Genomic DNA, 20,679 nt, shown 5'->3' on the forward strand with positions numbered 1-20,679 from the left:
GTATTTCATCCAGTCTGGAGGACCTCTGTCTCTGGCTGCCACCTTTTCTCCTTAGTGATGGAAGAGATGCAGTCTTCCAGAAAGTCCTCAGAGTCCCTGCCTCCTTCTTCCTGTGATGAAGTGAAGCCTGCTGGGTGACGAAATTTCTTCTTCAGCTAAATAATGCATTTGCTAAGTACATCTAGCTTGGTGACTCCAGAGGGAGATATTGCCAAGTCCAGTATATAAATCCCAGTATGTACGCGAGGAAGATAAATCTGCTTCCTTTCTTGTAGGGAGGACACAGGCATGTCACCATGTGGAAAGGGTTTGACTCCCAACTCCATGCAGCTTCTGAAGGTGGACGGTAACAAAAGGTGCAAGGGTAGCTGCCTCATTGATTAGAAGACATTAAGCCCTCAGGGAGGCTATTAGAAAATTGGATGGATCAGATGGGAGGAAAGGTCCCCAGATGCAAAACTGAACTTTATTGTGTCCCACATAGTGGTGCTTTCTCTCTGCTTTTGATGTCCAGGCAACTCAGACTTGTCTCCCTGGGTACAGGAGCCTCCTTCCTCCTCTGTGGGAGTGAAGTCTCGATGTTGGCAAATCTGAGGTATTGGGGAAGGTAGTTACAGAAAAGATGTGCTGTACCTGGGGAGCATGACAGCTGCGTGAAAGTCTACTTTCTCCGAAGTTACAAGCTCTGTCTGTTTGAACAGCACATGTAAGGGAACAGGTCTGGGAAAGAAAAGCAGTTTGTCTGTCTTAGTAGTTTTTATGGAGGAACTAAGAATGAGATTCAAGTCTTAATATCTTCTTTCCCCTCCACTCTGCACACTAAGTATGTATTATTTTTGCTTCTTGATATAGCCTTAGTAGAGAGAATAGTCAATCAATTGGGGAAACTATGGGGCCAGTTTTGAGTCTGCATTTGGGTTTATTGTGATGTCATAAACTCGTAGGATCTAATTTAATTTCAGAGGTTCTGTTCTGTTTGCCAGAGACTCTCCTACCCATTTACTTGTGTGAATCTAGCCCTCCTTTTGTTTGTTTCTTCCCTGACTATTGAACCTGATACAAGCTTTTGATGACTGGTTCTTTTGCCTAAACTTTTGCTGTCAGCAGTCTTCCAAAATGGCTCTTGTGCACCTGACCTGGTCCTCCTGCAGCGGAATGGCTGTGCTCAGCCCATTTTGATATGCACATGGGGTACATTAGTTCCGATGGAAAGAGTATGCTTGTTGAATTGGTCAGAGCAGTAATCAGACACCCACATGGGCAATTTTGAATACAGATAGAGCAAATTGATTAATTTAATTTGAGTGGAAGAAGCAGTGAAAAGCAAATGCTTTATTTAAGTTGGTCACGTTAAGACAGACTTAGTTTATTGTCTTTAAATGTACTGAACTTTTCTGTTTGTTTACATAGGTCATTATCACCAGTACCTAGAAATTCTGAACACTACAAGCAAAGGTACTCTCATGGGCATTATGGCTGTGAATATAGGAAGGATCCAAAGAGACCCACCACTTGGCGAATGGACAGTGAGAAACATGGACAGAGTAAACCAAGGATTCCTTCTCGTGGAAATATACATTACCGATCTTATGAACATAGATCACCTTCCCCAAACATAAGAAGAACCTCTTCAGAAAATGTTTATACTTTTAAGCCTTACCGAGAATACTTACCAGGAAGAAGAGATGGTAACAGAGGATTGCACTATATGCCCCAATACTCAGAAGGTGTACCTTACAAAGAGAACCAGAGGAATTTTTATCCCCAGAAAGTACAAGGAAGGTATATTCCTGATGACCACAGAGTTAGAGGAAGTGGAAAAGGAGGGAAGCCACCTCAGAGGTCAATAGCAGATTCTTTTAGGTTTGAAGGAAAGTGGTATGAAGATGAGTTGAGGCACCAGAGGATACAAGATGAAAACCATTCTCAGTCACTTAGAAGAGGCTCTGAAGACTTTGAGAAAAGGAGCTCTTTTCAGAAGAGGTATAGGAAAACATTAAACCTGGGTAATTTGGTATAAAGCTTCAAGTGAAAAAGTCTATTTACTTTATGGTTGAAGATAACCACCTTGAAAAGCTTTTGTCTAAAAAGATAAAAAGCATTGTAATGTAATTATGGTCTACTGGTAGTAGTGAAGTATTTATTTATAGAGTAGATCATTGTTGATGGCTAGAATATTAACAAAAGATGATATTTTCCTCTTTTGCTACCTTGTGCCTCTATGAGTTGGCTTGAGGGATTATAGTTAACTTACCACTGCCTTCTGCATTTAAAGCCATGCTGCCCAACATTCCACACATATAAATTCTCACTTTCTTCTCTCTAGTGCAAGTATAAACTGCTTTATGTCAACACAGGTATCCTGAGGATCGTGATTTCAGAAAATATGGACACACATCAAAAAGACCTAACGACGTGGAGAGGTATGAAAACAGAGATCCTGCCAGGAACCCACAGTGGAAGTTCGAGCATTCTCTTCCGTCTTACCAAGGGAAGAAAGAGCAATGGAACCTTGGGCCCCAAACTCATCGACATGCTCAGAGGGAACCCCCAGAGACGAGTTCGGCAACCAGGGTATCCTGTGACTATCGCCACAAACGTCCTAAGACGTCAGGTGGGGACCAGGACTTTTCTGCTGGAAGAATTCCGAAGTACTCTAAGGAAGAAGAGAGAAAATACAGTTCTCAAAAAGGCCCCGTAAATAGACAGTCCATTTGTCTTACTGCTGGAAGAGGGAGAGAGACTGAAGGTGGGCAAGTCCAAGAACCTCTCACACCACCTAAGAAAGACTGCACTGCCTCTACTCGCTCGTGCGAAAGTGACATTGGCCTGAGACCCTACAATGACAGACGGAAGGAGAAAATAAAGAAAGACGGGGATGGCGGAAAAGAGAGCAACTCTTCCAGTAACCAACTCGATAAAAGTAACAAACTTTCCAATGTGAAACCTTCATCTGCCAGTCTTAGGAAGAAATCACTTACTGTTAAAGTAGATGTGAAGAAAACAGTAAATACATCCAGGTATTGTTTTTGGTTTTTCTTAGTGCTATTTAAAAAGTATCGTTTCTGCCACCTTTATTTGAAGCTTTAAAAATGGAATTAACAGTGTGTTTAGAGTCCATTGAGTGGGGAAGGATTGCCTGGATTTTTCAAGTCCCTCCTGTAATGAGGATGAGTCCCATGATGGGTAATACGGAATGATCTCATGTCTGCTTGTTTCCACATCGTATCTCAAGATGCTTTGTGGGCACAGGGCACTCTATGGACTTGTTCCTCTTCATGAATTTATGTGTTTTTATGCTGCTAGATTTTCTGTAGCCAGGGATAGGCTGGGTGGAGTTCAAGGGGACCTATCCCTTGCTCAGTTTCTCAGAGTCTGTTTTCCCTTTTGCCTCAAATCCAGAGAATTTTTGACCTGGAAGGGACCTTAGCTGGCCCTGATTTTATAGAGGAGGAAAGCGAAGCCTTGAGAGATGAAGCGACTTGTCTAAGTCAGAGCACCTGCGGCTCAAGGAAGCCGATGACTTAACCTGGCTCTTGCTGCCCTCCCAAGACAATTGGTGCTCAGCTGACTAGAGTCTCTTAGGTAGAGGAAATTAGGCTAGATTCTAGAAAGAGGCCTATTTATCAAACACTCAGTTTAGCTCTCAATGATTCATTAAAGAAAATAGACTGCTGTTGTAATAGGTTATATTCTGCTAAAGTGGTTCGCATGCTTTGTTCCATTGTGCATATTACCTCTGTCTATGGATTCTGGAAATAACAAGGCACTGCAGTTGGCTGTGTCAGCTAAGTCTGTTTATTACCTTAATATATTACCAATATGTGAATAAAAAAGTGATGGGACATGTTGATTTGGTGCATTTATGTTCACAGTTCACTCATACCTGTATTTCAGTCAAAAACAAGATAAAACAAAATCGAAGGTCAAGATGTGACAGGGAGGGAGGTAAACCCACAGTTTCTCTTTTTTTTTAAAACAAATGCATTTTGTTCCTTTTCTTATGGCAGTGCCCCTCCCTCATATTTGCCTTATGTTCATTGTGCTTACAAAAAATGCTGTAAGATATACATATGTATATTTATATGTGCACAAAAAGCATCTATAAATATGATTACATTATAGAAAGTTGGACAAATAGAGGGGAGAAATCACTGATAATTTTACTACCCTAGGACAGTTTTATTAATATTTTAGTACAGCTCCTTTGTTTTTTTTCTGTGTATACTTATACATGGTTGTCATAATACTGTATTTATAATTTTGTATCCTACTTCATATAATAAGTCTTCAATCATTTTGTACTATTATGTTTCCTACTAGTTCTTAACCTTAAGAGCACAAAAGCTGATGTAAGGATCAACTCTAAGGATGTTACCTTAAGCTTTTTTTCTTTCTAACATTATACTATGAAAATGTTCAAACATACAGAAAAGTTGAAAGAATTGTATAGCAAATGCCTATATATCCACCACTGAGTGTTTATAATTAATATTTTACTCTACTTTCATGATCACATATCTGTCCATTTATTCATCGATACTTCCATCTTATTTTTTCCATACATTTCAAAGTGAATTGTAGATATCAGTATACTCCCCTTTAAATACTTCATTATTTCATTTTTGTTCACATTTTTTCCCTTTGGAGGTAAAATTACAATCACATCACAAAAATCTTGAATTTTTTAAATAGAAGTAATGATACACCCATATTTAATAAGGAAGTTAAAAAGAATTAAAAGGGCACTTGTTGGGATGAGCCCTGGGTGTTGTATGTAAGCGATGAATCACAGGAATCTATCTCCTCCCCCCCCCCCCAAAACCAAGAGCACACTGTATACACTGTATGTTAGCTAACTTGACAATAAATTATATTTTAAAAATACTAAAAAAAAAAAAAAAGAATTGGCTTAGCACTTTTAAAGAATGCTAGAAATACCAATTTTGAGGGATTTCAATAGACCTCATTAGAAATATTAACAAGAGTTAATTTTATAATTTGATATTAAGAAATGCAAACTTGATTTTTGTCATGTGTCACCAAAAAATGAGCTTCCTAAAATTGCAGCTGCTGTATCACTTCTTTTGAATTTATAAACTGTAAGTTTGTGAAATTCATGACCTGTCAGCACTTGTTTGAATTACCTGACAAAGATCTGTAGGATGGCTTGTGTAATAAAGAGCTTACACTGCAAATCCTTTCTATTCAAAGATGAATAAATATATGCATTTTTCAGTATGATAATGCATAGACAACAAAATCTTTCTCTCTGATTATAATTATTGATGAATGGTTAAGTTGTGGAAGAGTTTTGTGGGGTTGGATTTAATTACGTATGGAATGATGAAGTATCCTTAAAAAAAAGGTAGTTAATGCCCTCAACAGAGTCATGTTCTCAACTATTAACATAACTCAGATTTTCCTCTGCTTGAAAAAATTAAAATAATCATAGAGTAAGTAGAGAGAAATTTATTTGTTGGTTAAAATCTAGAGGGTTTATCCATTTTGGGGGAAATCGGAGATGGTTATTTTATGCATTTTTTATTTTCTTAGCTTTGGTCACATAACAATGTATGTTCTTCCAGTTATCAATGTAGTTGAAAACATACATGATTGAGCTAGTGATTTTTCTAGGTTCCATTTGGTATCTAGAACGGCAGTAGGAGGACACTTGGTTGAATGTTCACTGCATAGTTAAAACTTCTGTTAACAAAGGCTACATTCTAGTGACCCACTTTGTCAGAAATTGCATCATCAGAGGTAGAAGTTACATATAAGTCATAATTATATGTTTCAAAATATAAGTTAAGGAGTCATAATATGAAAATTTATACGAATGCTATTATGAACTCCCAGCACTGTTGTGTACATCTTGAGGTCTTGAGGCAGGTGAAGGAAGTGTTGGTTTAATGTTGGGCCAAGTAGGTGAGAGACTAAATCTTGCTCAGGCTAGGATGGAAGTGAGAAGGAGGAGGAGGGGATGCTTGTCTCTGGAGAAGAATAAGCTGGTGTGGATGGAGTTGAGGCTCCGTTGACTGCCCTGCATGCTGGTACTAGGCATCTAGGATGGGAAGGTTGGCTAGCAAAGTTGATGTTGGACTGAGTATATCAGTCACATTTGCATATAACTGTTTTGTCCCCACCCCCACTCCCCTCCACCAAGAGATACAGAACGGGCCTCCCTACCCCATTCTGGTCTTTCCCCAGGTTTTTCCCCATTCTGAAGGGGGATGAGGTGGTTAATGGGCCCCAGAAGACATTGGAGCCCATATGCTGCTCTAAGGAAAGGGATGCCGCGTGGGTGGGGGAACAACATGAAAAACCATAGTAAGGATTGAAGGAAGGTAACCCAGTGACACAAGTTTACCTACCTATGATGGGTACCGTTCAGCTGGAGGCAAAATAAGCTGTGAGTGGAGATATTTTTGTGATAACACAAACCTGCTACCTCACTGTTAGGTATCACAAAAACTAAGGTTTCCTACCCCACTAATATTTCTTGTATACGTTTTTAAAAATCAAAAATGAATTGAGAGAAGTTTCACTTTCATTATTATCTTTCACCCTAGCTTCTCTTAATGTCTCTTAAGGATCCTAGTATAAGAAGATGAACATTCTGTTTCAGGTTGGTGTGCATAGGTTTTTGTCTTCCAGTGGGTCCCTAAGCAGCTCTGTGACATTGGGCAGATCACTGGGCCATGTCTTTTGGGGCCCATATTAACCTGCAGTTCCTCCTGGCTCTACAACTTTGCTCCCATTGGCCATGTGTTGGTAACTATTGAAGCTGGATTGACAGGCTCATCATAGGATTCTCTGAACTTTGGTATATATTTGAAATTTTATATTATAAAAAAGTGAAATACTTAAAATTTAAATTGGTCTAAATTAAGTTATAATTTTAAAATAAAAAGTTAGCCAAGAATGTTTAAAAAACACAGTTAAATTGGCCTCAGTTAGAAATTTCAAGTCTGTCATCTTTTTAGCTGAAACTCTCATTTCACATTGTCCAAGTTGTTTTCCACTTATCATCCATTCATTGAGCAGGTAATTTTTTTGAGGACCTACCTTCTGTGAGACAGCCTGTTAGGGTACTCTCAGACTATAAATCGGCATAGGATTGGATTTCTTCTCCACTGATCTACTAGACAATAGGGTGATGTTGGTAATACCATGACGCAGTGAATGATACACAAGGTGGGACTCAGGTGATCCCAAGCTGGAGGATTCTGAGAAGGCTTCTTTTAGGAGTTGTTGGCACGTGAGCTAGGCTTCAAAGGTTTTCAACATTTGAAAAGGGAGATGAGATGAAAGACGTTTTATTTTATTTTATTTTATTTTATTTTATTTTATTTTATTTGTTTTGTTTTGTTTTGAGAGGAGGGGAGGGGCAGAGAGAGAGAGAGAGAGAAATGCTCAAGCAGGCTGCACACTGTCCACACAGAGACTGTGCGGAGCCTGACGTGGGGCTCGAACCCACAAACAGTGGTACCATGACCTGAGCTGAAACCAAGAGTCGGATGCTTAACCAACCGAGCCACCCAGTCACCCCGAGATGAAAGACATTTTATAAGTTAACAAAGACAGAAAGCACACAGGAACTTTGAGCTGTGGTTCCAAGCAGTAAGTGAAAGGGAATAGAGGGACGGGAGGCTGCAAAGGTAAGACTGCTACACTGCCTGATTTGACAGGATTAGCTGATGATCAGAGAGGGCAGGAAGCAGTTCTGGCTGCTGCAAGACTGCCTTGGAAGACACCTGTGAGGTGACTTGGAAGGACACTAGGGTTGGGGAGGCCAGTTAGGGTACTTATGAGAAGATAATGAGATGCTGAATTAAGGGAATTAGCAGTCTCCCTAACCCTTTACCCTCAATTCCAGAAAAGCTAAATGTCTTCTCAGGAAGACAGGAGCAAATGAATAATTGGGAAAGTGCTTTATAAACTATAGGATGTCATACAAAATGTTAGTTCTTGGGAGAAAACTGAGAAAGGAAAACTTGATATGTGTGCCATGCACATTGTTATATATTTAAAACTTCCAGAGGACAGGGGATTATCCATTAGTTTTGGTTGTTGTTGGCCTTTTTGTAATTGTTGTTTTGCCATGCAGTTGTGTTTTTTAATGGATATTAACTGTGTACAAAGGAAATTAAGGTTTAACGTAGCTTTTTATGTTTTCCTCGTTATTATGCACAACACTCAGAACGTCGGAGGAAATATCCTTAGAGGAAAAGAAAAACGAGTGGGGTGTGGGGGAGAAAAGAGAGGAGCCTGGAAGATTTCATCAGACCAGTATCAGAAATAGTACTAGAATACAGGTGTTTGGCTATATTTTAATTTTTAAAACTGTCTAAAATGCATCTCAAATGAGAACATTTGGTCTTTTCAGCTTAACTGCTTGTATTGGGAATATTTCTTGAAGTCATTAACTTTTTAATCAATATCTGTCTTAGGAAAAAGTAAGAAAGGAAAATGTGAACCAAGAGGTGATGAAATGTACAAATGTAAATGCCTAGAACATTTTGTGTTCCCCAGTTTTGGGAAGCCTTTTCTTATAGCAAAACTGTAATTGTTTGTAAGAGTAAAATTTCAGTTTTAATATTTCCTAGGAAATGACAATTTTAACATTTTTTAGTTAAAAATCTTGCAGGATAAATTAATAGCAAATGTAAACACTAAAATTTCAGGAATTAAATATAGCTGTAAAGTATACCATAGCACTTCTAGGGATTGAGAGTTGGGCATGGAGTTATACCAGTAATTAACTTATAATAAGTTACAAGTAAATTTTATTTTTAATATTTTTTATTTATTTTTGAGAGAGAGAATGGGAGTGGGGCAGAGAGAGGGAGGGAGACAGAATCCGAAGCAGGCTCCAGGCTCTGAACTGTCAGCACAGAGCCCAACGCGGGGCTCAAACTCACAAACCAGGAGATCATGACCTGAGCCGAAGTTACACACTTAACCGACTGAGCCATCCACGTGCCCCATCAAGTAAATTTTAATAATTACTTGGTGGAAAACTGGAAACCGTTATCAACTAGTTTCCTCATGGGAGAAACTGAGTCTGCAATACAAAATGTGATTAATTGATTTCCCCTTATGGACAGACCATTTTTATAGTTCTGTTTGAACATCTTACTTTTCTCCTGTAAAGTGTTTTATTTTTAAAATTTTTTTTTAATGTTTATTTATTTTTGAGATACACAGAGTGTGGGTCGGGGAGGGGCAGAGAGCGAAGGAGACACAGAATCCGAAGCAGGCTCCAGGTTCCGAGCTGTCAGCACAGAGTCTGACGCAGGCTTGAACTCACAGACAGTGAGATCATGACCTGAGCCGAAGTTGGACTCTTAACCCACTGAGCCACCCAGGCGCCCCTCTCCTGTAAAATATTTTTAAAAGCAATTTTTGGGGGGTATGGAACAGGCTTTTTGTACCGTGAAACACAGCATTTGTAATTCTTTGCTAGTAGAGGTTGTTATAGGGCCATTCTAGCTTCCAGTGTTTATCACTAATGTCTCTTAGCTTGTTATCAGATACCCAGTGGGAAGCTTGTAGCAAATTAGGAGGAAAGAAGAGAAATGGCTCTTCTAATGAAAGTCCTTCTGATGAATCAAGGAAACCTTAACAGTGGCATCAGCCTGCTGCATAATCACTTTTCCGGGGTTCTGCTTTGGCAGGGAGTTGTCTCGACAGTGCTGGTTTGAAAGCAGGGAGCATAGGTCATATGGAAGCCTTGCCTCTGATAAGTTAAAAATAGGCACTTAAACCATCTTATGAGAGAAGTTAAAAAATTTGAAGAATATCTGTAAGCCCCTGATTACCCTGGAGCGGTTTTATATATATGGCTGTTAAGTGACTTAAATAAGTAAATCCGTGCATGCATACACCCACATCCCAACATGTATCCATCTGATTGATATTTGTTATATGAAGAGGTATCATTTATTCAGTGGTGCTGCTATTATTTAAAACATGTTTCAGGGCTCTCTTTCGGGTTTATCTTCATAGCCTATATAACATACTCATAAATAACCCCAGCACTTGTAAATCTCAATTCTTTGGGTAGTGAATATGATTTTTGGAAAGAGGCAAAAGCTATTTAGAGTTAAATGCAGAGGAGTAAGATGGGTGTAAGCTAATTAGTGCCATTTTGAGTCCAAAATGAGGTATAAATATAAAATAATGAGACATTTTCTTCTGTGACATATAATCTGCCTCCAGGCAAAGAATTTAAGAGTAGTTTTAAGTGAGAGCAGCTTTTTTGGAATTGTTTCCCATTATGACACTTGGAAGGATTATGTTCCTAGGAATACTCAGCCTCTGGGATGTAAACCAAAACAACCAAGACATCCGTTGTCTCAGTGTCATAGCGCCTTCCCCATAGGGCTATTGTAAAGATTAAATCAGATAATGTTTGCAAACAAGTTCTGAGCCCCTGTGTGTGGCTTGCAGTGAGCCCTCAATAATTGTTAGCTGTATGTCATAATCATGACTTGATAATGATGCCTAAAGGTCAAGAGAGCTTGTAATACAAGTTACAAAGATTCAGAAAGCATTAAAGGGTAACATAGCTGAGGTTATATAATAAATGGTAGCATTTCTTTAAGGATACATTTAGGGTGAACACTGTAATCGGTTCTAATGATCATAACTTTGCTAACAACTAAGATTATTTGCTGCCAGTTTAGTGAGATTTTGTAATTGATTCATCTCAACAGAATTTGATTTCAAAATACCAAGTTTCTCATGACTGATACAGAGCTATAAGAATTTTTATGAAGGCAAAGAAGTTATTATGTTTAATAGCAGCTTTTAAAGTGTGGTAGAACTTCAAGATAGTATAAGCTTGCTGGATTTATAATTTTATAGACAATTTGGGAGTAGAAAATAATCTAATTGATTATTTTTTTGCACATTGACCTTTGATGCCTTGCTGTATTTTTTTAGGTAAAAATTGTTTAACTTAGAATGTTGAGGATTTTATTATTAAAGTGGCAAATATTTAATGATCTCTGATTGAAAAGGAGAACTCAAACTCATGCATCTGTAGCTATTTTCTCCTGCGCATTATTGCACATGTTTTATGGCATACAGTTTAATGCCTTAATTATAAGAAAAGATAAACATCCTTTTAGTTTTATAGCTATCTTGATTAATTCTTAATAAGTTTTTTTCTCAGTAAAATAGTTTCAAATTTAGTTAAACATTTACAAATTATTCTAGGGTTGCTTCTAGCTATTCCACAGAGAGACAGATGTCACATGATTTGGTTGCTGTTGGCAGGAAAAGTGAGAACTTTCATCCAGTGTTTGAACATCTTGACTCAACTCAGAATACTGAAAACAAACCTACAGGAGAATTTGCTCAGGAAATCATAACTATAATCCATCAAGTTAAAGGTTGGTATATCTTGCACATACATTAGGGATAACACAAAAATAATGTACTGGCTTTTCACAAGGTATAGGTAAATATCTGTGATATAGTAATAGTAATTAATATTTCATTATAAATTTGATCATTATTAAGGAACTCTGTTGTAGAGAGTGTAAGGTATTAATTCAAGCCTAGTTCTTCATGTGTTGTTCCAATAACCTGGTACTTTCACTCATAGTAGATTACAAACTGAAAGGGAGACGTTGGCTGCTGCAAGAGACAGGCCTACTGACAGCAGCAAGAAACGTTAACTGAAAACCAAACAAGAAGGAGGAAGCAATAAACACCACATATGAAACTTGACAAACTCAAGAACTCTGGAAGTCTAGGTCTTTTGGTGATGTTCTTAAAGCCCCCTGAGGGCATTACTAGGACTTTGTGCCATAAGGATGAATGTGAAGTGATTGATAAAAGATTCCAGTTCGATTTGGCATACTTGATGACATCAAGGATTTGCATAATAAATACTTTGAATATCTGCAGTAAATTGTTTTGTTTTAGCTTCTGGCCAATTTCCATTAATTGAAAATTTCAGTCAGGTGGAACAACTTACTTCATTGATGCTGCATAATAAAGCAGGCATGGGAATAATAAACTGGTGACCTTCAAGAATTTCAAAATTTTTATTTTCTATTTCTTACTAGACAATTGCACTGATTTTTTTTTTTTACCTTCATGGAACATGTTTTGAAAGTGAATTATTTTCTCTGCATCCCTCAAACTAAGGCATATATTTACTTTGAAGCATGCATTTTGTCTGAAACAGTTCACCTTCTCAGTTCCAGCCCCTCTCACCCAAAGGAAGTATGATTCTTGGCAGAAAGGGAGCTGGTATTGCAGAAAAATCCAGGAGATTGTCCCAGAACAGGAACAGTAAGTTAGGGAAAAGGTTTGCTTAAATACCATTCTGATGGGTTAAGTGTATTCTCTTTCTCTCTATCCTGTTAAAAGCCGTGTAGCATAGCTGATTTCAGTATGTCTTCATGAACTTCAGTTAATGTTAATTAAAGTAGAATGGCAGTAGGACTCTTTCTGGGATATGTAAACAACGTTTAGCATTTGTTCAGAATTTTCTGATGCTTCAGGGTTGTTCTTGAGTTATTTTTTACTCTAGGTCAACTATAAAACTCTGTACCGTCTTTACTTCCCAGCAGAGTAAGGTCTTACCTGGGAGAAGGAAGGTTCTCACTTTGAGAGAGCCACACTATCTTTTCCCCCCAGCAAATCGGCAGACATGTCCAATAGGAACAGAATCCTTAGGTTCATAAGTCAGGCCTTTTTTACTGTTGCTTAGACTTGGGAAACCATGTGAGAGCTACAAATTAGTCTGTGGAATAAGTTTGGGTCCCACATATTTTCAAGAGAAAACAGGTTGGACGTTTTTTAACAGTCCCTTCTTCCTGTGCTTATATGTAATCTTTTAAGCGGAATCAGTTTTACACTGAGATAAAACTATTTGTTTCCTTTTTCAGCAAATTATTTTCCATCACCTGACATTACTCTACATGAGCGTTTTTCAAAAATGCGAGATACACACGCTGCAGATGTAAATGAAGTTAAATCGAATTCAGATCCAGAAATTCACAGGTAATGATTGATTATTGTATGCCCATTTAACTCATCGGAATAAGCCCCAGAACATATTTGGGAAGGTGCCGCCTTCTGGGCTTGCTGTAGACTCTAGGACAGCATTTCCTATCCAAAAGCAGGACTGACCCAGGCAGGTACTGGGTCAGTGCACTTGGATGGAATAGGTTGTATTAAAGCCATTGATTAGCAGTGTCTAAATGTGGAGGACTTTGACAATCTTTACCTACCTAACTTTGATTCTGCTGTGTCTATAGTAATTGCCTACTGAAGTTATCACTGGAAGAATGAAAGACAATTGTCGAGCCATTGAAATCATGGGTTGCTTCATGTGGTCAGAAATGGCTGTTCTGAGGGCAGCCGGATGAAAACCTATGCCTTCTTCTGCTGGCACCTGTCTGAGCAGGTGGTGTGCCCTGTCTTGCGAGCTGAGCTGAATCAATGTTAGAATGAAGTAGATCACCGGAGCAAAGTTTAAGGTTACCCAGGCTAGTGATTTGAGAACCGCTAAGGCATCACTGTGATGTTGTTCACAGGATATGTGTGTCCTGGGAGACTGACTTGTAGATGAAAACCCACCTGGTAGCATGTTTCTTTTGCATCCTCCAGGACATACCAGTTTTATTTCAAATTCCATTCTGTAGTGATGGAATCAAGGTATCAGTGTATAAACATAATTATTTAATTGTAATATGCCTTTATTATTTTAGGAGAATAGATATGTCTTTGGCTGAGCTTCAGAATAAACAAACAATGGTATATGAATCAGAACAGGTAAGTGAATACAATTTTTGATGAAAGACTATCCTATTGTTGGCATATTGATGGAAAAGGGAACTGGTAATTGGGAGTAAAAAAAAGGAGTTAAAGTAGATGAGAAAGAAGGATTGAGACTCAGGAACCTGAAATTTACAAAGCTCTCCAAGTGATTCTAACTTGGCCAGGTTGCAGAGAGAACACTGGCAAAAGACAAAAATATTCCCTAAGAGAGACAATCCCTAAGGGTAACAGCTTTGTAAAATTGACATATAGTTACAATGTTGAGTATTCCTTCCAAAACTTAACACTATAAGGCTTGTGGAAAGTATATTTGATACCTACATTTTTTCCAAAGCAGTCACGTGGAGTATTTTTTTTTAATTGTATGTGGAATGAATGCAGAGGAACTTACTTTCATTTGATATTGTCCTTCTGCTTACTGTAGAATGTATGAAAAATTCTGTGGACTATGAACTAGTGAAATAATGGAAGTAATACTGATTTTTTTTATTGCCACACATTGAATTTCTACCCAACATTTCCTCAACCCCCCCCCCCCCATTTCTTTACTAATTAGAAAAACTCTCTTAACTAGTTGGGGGGGAGGGGAAGAAAACTGGCTCTCGTTTTAGAAGTATATCAAGTTCTAAAAGAACTGCTAATTTATTCATTGAGAGTAAAATGTTTTTGTAGAGGAAGGATTTTAATACACTTCTGATAGAATATGTAATTTTTTTCACTTGTGAATGGTTACAATTTTTATTGAACTTATAGAGATAGCATTTATTGAATAAATGCTATTTTCACAAAATTTCTATTCATCAAAATACTGTAATCAACCCATAGGAAATTTGAAAAATCACCTCTAATTCAACCACTTAACACAAAATATCATTTGATCATCTTTTCTTGTAGTCTTACATCTGGCATTTTAACGTAGCCACTATCATAAGAAATGTAGTTTTAGAGGCTCTTCTTTTTACTTAATAATACTGCTTTTATGTAAAATCTCTGAGCTCCCCCATGACTTTTTATGATTGAGGCTTTTTAAGTTTTAATTAACTTTTCTCAGTAATTGTGGGTTTTTTTCACGTTGACTTCCACACAGTCTACATTAACCATACTTCAGATGCTTGTACATTATTACTTTGACTTAAATTTACCATAAAATCATTCTCCCCTTCTCCTTTAAATTTATTTTACATTTAAGTTGCTCTTATTTTTTGATGATTTTTAATATAGCACTTTGGATATATTTGGGTAGATAGCCTTTTCTTTGGGATAGACTCCCAGAAGTGGGATTCCTGGTTCATTGTTATGAACTTTTCTGTCTGTGCATTGTCAATTGTGTCTCAAAATATTTTAATCAATTTACACTACCATTAGGATGAATATAAGGTAACTTATTTAGGACTTTTACTTAAGGTTCTTATTAGATACGGTCTTTGTGCAACTAACAGTAATGTGAATGGTTTGTCTTCTGTCAAAATTCCTCAGACTCTGGTCAAAATAATAGACCCAAATGACCTACGACATGACATTGAAAGAAGGAGAAAAGAACGGTTACAGAATGAAGATGAGCACATTTTTCACATAGCTAGTGCTGCAGAGAGGTAATCAGTAGATGAAAAACATCCTATTATCAGGGAGCTTTTGGTTTTAGCATATTTTTCAATTTTTGTGTGTGATGATTTTCATTTTAGTGTAGGGATTTGATCCTTCAAATCTATTTTATATGTTTAAGTGAAATCTATTAAAATGTTTCAAAGCTATTCAGTGATCATCGTATTCTGTTTGACTGAAACAACAAAAACTAAGGGGTAGGTGAGTATATGAGGTCTTTGTAATTCTAGAAAAGAGTGTAATGGCTCTTTGAATATTAGCAGGCACCAGGACCTGCAAGTTTACGGACTTGCATGTAACAGTTTATGGACTGTTTGGCTCAATCTCTTTGAAACTCTGACACGTTCTGCCCTTTAGATTCTGGTACTCTCCGAATATTACAGAATTTCCTGAGGTCAGTACAATTCTCTTTTAGAACTCTTCATGGATGTCTGTCCATGAAGCAGAGGCAGGGGTATTAGAAAATGGAGGAGATAGGAGTTGGAATCCCACCTCTGCCATTTGACAAGCTGCATGCTCGTAGGCAAACTGGCTTAGTTTCTGGAGCCTTCTCTATAAAATGAGAAGAACTAATTTATGATGTGGACAGGTTAGAAATATTAAATGAACTGCCACATGCGAAGTACTTATGCCATGTATGGCAAATTGATTGTCAGTACATTGTTGTTTTTCTTTCCCAACTCTGTACTTTTTCGGGGGCTCTGAGTATTTTTAGATTGACCCCAGTTTATGTCTAGTTCTAAAAACTATGTGGAATTCGTGGCAACCCTGGGACCCCATATGATTATGAGGTATAATTGAAGAGGACAAAATTTCTAGTTCACCCAAGGGTCTTCAAATCGTTTGGATCTCTTAGAAAGTAGGAATGTATGAATAGGAAGGGCCAGTGCTAATTCCCTTTCCATATTCCTTAGTGTCAAATTGACTAGACTTTTACGTCAAGTCTGTGGCTAACTTGGTCTTAGTCAAAATACATGGAGCTTGTTTAAAACTGGACTTTATGCTGACAATAAGTTTGGGACTAATTAAGAGATAGCAAACTGTGTGTTGGGGCATATAAAACAACTGAAAATAAAATCATTAAAATCTCGTCCCTTGCTAGGTGAAAGTCTCCAGTTTCTTAATATGACATGGTATGACTGTGCTCTTTAGTGACACAAGCTCCTGTCATGCTTGTCTTGATTCAGCAAGTGTAAGAAACTCAGTGTGCCAGGAAAGAGGATTTTAAAAACAGATTTAAGATAATCAGCATTTTATAAAAACCATGCTTTAATGCTTTAGAATATATCTTCCCCCTTTGAGATGAGAAAGGGCTCGAGCACTGGAGTTACACCTGAACTCAACACCTGGCTCTGTAGACACCTAGCTATGTGACTGATCTTAGGCAAGTTACTTAATCTTTGTTTCCTCATATGTAAACTAGAGGTGAGAATTACACTTACCTCACGGCGGTGGTGAAGATTAACTAAAGCCACGGGTGTGAGGTGCAGAGTAGCTCATCAGCATTAAGTGTTTATGATGTTAGCTTTGGAGGCTATGTAGAGCATGCAGAGATGTCTTTCTGCAGAATGTCTTTTGCTGGCTGTGTTGGAATATTTTATTTTTATTGGATGGCTGGTGCGGCATAGGGGAGCCGTGAGGGGTTTTTTTTTTAATTGAGCTATTACTTGCCATAACATTCACCCTTTGAAAGTAAAAAAATTTAGTAGTTTTTAGTATATTCACGAAGCTCTGCAGTTGTCACCACTGTCTAATTCCAAAACATTTTCATCACTCCAAAAAGAAGCCCTGTAAGCATTAGTTGTCGTTCCCTATTTCTCCTCCCCCCTAGCCCCTGGCAGCCACTTTCTGTCTCTGTGGATTGTCCTTTTCTTGATGTTTCATATAAATGCAGTCATATAATGTGAGGCCTTTCGTGACTGACTTCTTTCATGTAGCGTATTGTTTTCAGCGCTCCTCCATGTCATAGCATGAATATTCCTTTTATGGCCGAGTGATAGTCCATTGTATGTATGGATAACCATGTTTTGTTGATCCATTCACCGGGGGCTGGACATTTGGGTTCTTTTCCACTTTTTGGCTGTGGTGAATTATGAGGCTGTGAACATTCACGTGCAGGTTTTTGTGCAGACCTATGTTTTCACATCTCTTGGGTAGATATACTTAGGATTGGAATTGTTGAGTCATATGATAACTCTGTGTGTAACTTTTTGATGAACTACCCTTGTGTTCCACAATGGCTGCCTCATTTTACATTTTCACCAGCAGTGTATGAGGGTTCTAGTTTCTTCACATCCTCACCAGCACTTGCTATTTATTGTTCATCTTTCTTGAAAGGAGTGACTTAGAAAAAAATGATTTAGAACCTTTAACTTTATCCTAATTCGATTTCATTCTTAAAATAAGAAAAAGCATTTGAGTTTATCCTTTTGTCTTAGAAATTCAGTCTTTGAAGTTGACCTCATTAATATTTTTGCAGAAATCATTTTAGTCATCTCAGTGTTTAGATTTGTGTAGAAATTCAGAAGAAATGAAATATGAAATCATTAAGCACAAGATGTAGCAATTTCCCACCTGTGTGATCTTTTTGCCCCTCAAACAGTTATATGCAGACTCTGTGTCTGTGTTTCCTCACCACCGTATCCCCACTGCCTTGAACTCAACTCAGAGCTGTTGAATGAGTGAAGACTTTGCAAAGAAGTAGATAGGACAGAGGATACTTACACTGCGACACATTTAAACCTTGATTGCTATTTATTCCCTAATAGCTTAGGTAATCTTTCCCAAGCAAGCCTAACACTAGGACATTCTGTCTCGTCTCGAAGACCATGTTCTCTTTTTTTTCTCCCTACTTCTGACCAATCGCGTACTCTAACATCTCCATGTCTTCTCCTGACCCACTATTTCTCCCTCTTGTAACCAGCATTCCTAAGTTCCATACAGTGCTACCAAGGTGTTGTGCTGCAATGTGCATGCATTGGCCTGGTGTGTGTGGGATAAAGCAGCTTCAAAATAGAATCGATAGACTTTGAGGGAATGTCAGGCTGCAGAGATTTTCCTTTTAGCTACACGGCGTACAGAAAACATACAGTGAAGAGGTATACACAAAGTCCTTGTCCTTGTCAAGCTTACAGTTTAATGGTAGGAAAAATAAATACCTACATGTTGACGAGTGAAAGGTGAAAATAAGGCAGAAGAAGAAATTTAATAGGACAGAGTGATACGTGTGGTGTGATTTTATCTAGGGTGGTTATGGAATGCACGTAGGATTTCTTTTTTTTAATTGAACAGGGATGTGAATTAAGTGAAGGAGTTAGGGAATTAGTAAGGTTTTTTGAGGGGATAGTGTTTTAAGGAGGGAACAACAAAGGCAAAGAGCCTCAGGCAGGATCATGCTTACTCTTGTTTAAGGAATAGAAAGCAAAAAACAAAACAAAACAAAACAAAAAAAACAGAAAGTAGGCCAATGAGGTTATAACACGGTGGGAAAAGAAGAGAGTAAGTAGATGAGGCCAAACTGCAGAGGACTTTGGAGGACGTGAGGACTCAGTATTTTACTTTGAGTGAGATTATGAAACATTTTGGGTTCTAACTCAAGAAGAAATATAATCTCATTTAAATTTTAAAAGATTCACCCCGGTTGCTGGGTAGAGAATGGACTGTAAGAGCAGGAGAAAACATTATTTCTTTCTCATGTAGAAAAAGAGTCCAGTCAGGACGTCAGAGCATGGTAGGTAGGGTGGATCCATCAGGAAACCAGCCTCCTTAGATCCTGCTCCTCAGATATCCTCTGCACGTGGCGTCTGCCTCATGGTCCAGAATGGGTGTTTGTGCCCAAGCCGTCATGTCCTTCTTCTAGCCTTTTCTTTAAAAACCTCCTGGAATTTTCACATGCCACTTCAGCACCATTGGTCAAAATTTAGTCCCATGGCCATGCCTTGCTGCAGGCAGTCTGGGGAGTAGTTTCTTCAACGTGCACACTCATTTGCCTGGTCACAAAACAGATATCAAAGGGTTGAAATGTTCTTAATGTGGCAAAATATACATATAATAAATGTTATTATTTTAAGCATTTTTAAGTGTAGAATGCATTGGCATTAAGTACATTCATTGACAGTGTTGTGTAACCATCCTCACTGCCCACTTCCAGAATCTTTTCATCTTCTCAAACAGAAACTATACCAACTAAACAGTAACTCCCCATCCTTTCTACTCCCAGCCCCTGATAACCTCTCTTCTTTCCATCTCTGTGAATTTGCCTGTTCTAGGTACCTCATATATATAAGTGGAATCATACAACAATTGTCCTTTTCTGTCTGGCTTATTTCACTTTGGAATATGTTTTCACCCATGTCATATCATGTGTCGGAATTTCATTTTTAAAAAACTTTCATTCCTTCTTGGGGCGCCTGGGTGGCTCAGTCGGTTAAGCGTCCGACTTCAGCTCAGGTCACCATCTCCCGGTCCGTGAGTTCGAGCCCCGCGTCAGGCTCTGGGCTGATGGCTCGGAGCCTGGAGCCTGTTTCCGATTCTGTGTCTCCCTCTCTCTCTGCCCCTCCCCCGTTCATGCTCTGTCTCTCTCTGTCCCAAAAATAAATAAAAAACGTTGAAAAAAAAATAAAAAAAAAAAAAAACTTTCATTCCTTCTTAAGGCTGACTAACATTCCACTGTATGTGCGTACCCCATTTTATTTGTCCGTTTTTCTGTTGATGGATATTTAGTTTGTTTCCATCTTTTGTCTGTTGTGAACAATGCCGTTACGAACATTGGTGGGGTCATCTTTTCAATTATAGCCATCCTAGTGGCTGTAAAATGTTATCTCATCATGGTTTTGATTTGCATTTCCCTAGTGGCTGATGATGTTGAGCATCTTTTCATGTGCTTTTTGTGTGTCTTCTTTGGAGAAATACCTATTCACATCCTTTGCCCGTATTTTAAATTGGATTCTTGTATTTTTATTATTGAGATGTAAAGAGTCCTTTATATATTCTGGACATTACTCCATTATCGGATATATGCTTTGCAAAGAGGATTTTTTAAAGTCCATCGTTTTCTTACTAAAATTAGTAGTACACGTCAGTGGCAAACGTTTGGAAATATAAAGTATACAAATAAAAATATAAGGCATTCTTAATTTCATGAGTCAGAGATGACCACTGTTAATATTTAGTACATTTCCTGTCATTTACTTTTTTCTGGGCATATATGTAGTTTATTTTAAATAATTAAAATCATCCTCGGGGTGCCTGGCCAGCTCAGACCCCACGTGA

At 38.1% G+C, this 20,679-nt stretch overlaps 1 protein-coding gene across 11 annotated transcripts in view; it reads left to right on the plus strand.

The window, feature by feature from the left end:
- BCLAF3 (BCLAF1 and THRAP3 family member 3) overlaps positions 1-20,679 on the plus strand; it is a 56,389-nt gene that overhangs the window by 16,566 nt on the left and 19,144 nt on the right. For 8 of the 11 annotated variants that reach the window (XM_081792338.1, XM_081792342.1, XM_081792344.1 and 5 more), the window contains 6 exons: positions 1,411-1,983; positions 2,358-3,020; positions 11,227-11,402; positions 12,912-13,026; positions 13,737-13,800; positions 15,283-15,398. In XM_081792338.1, the coding sequence (XP_081648464.1) occupies positions 1,411-1,983; positions 2,358-3,020; positions 11,227-11,402; positions 12,912-13,026; positions 13,737-13,800; positions 15,283-15,398 (1,707 nt within the window). Of the gene's footprint in view, positions 1-8; positions 1,192-1,410; positions 1,984-2,357; positions 3,021-11,226; positions 11,403-12,911; positions 13,027-13,736; positions 13,801-15,282; positions 15,399-20,679 lie in introns of those variants that run through there. The other 3 variants (XM_081792345.1, XM_081792347.1, XM_081792346.1) reach the window with 3 other exon arrangements.

Source organism: Panthera onca, chromosome X (genome assembly GCF_046562875.1).
Source record: "Panthera onca isolate mPanOnc1 chromosome X, mPanOnc1 haplotype 2, whole genome shotgun sequence".
Classification (NCBI taxonomy): Eukaryota; Metazoa; Chordata; class Mammalia; order Carnivora; family Felidae; genus Panthera; species Panthera onca.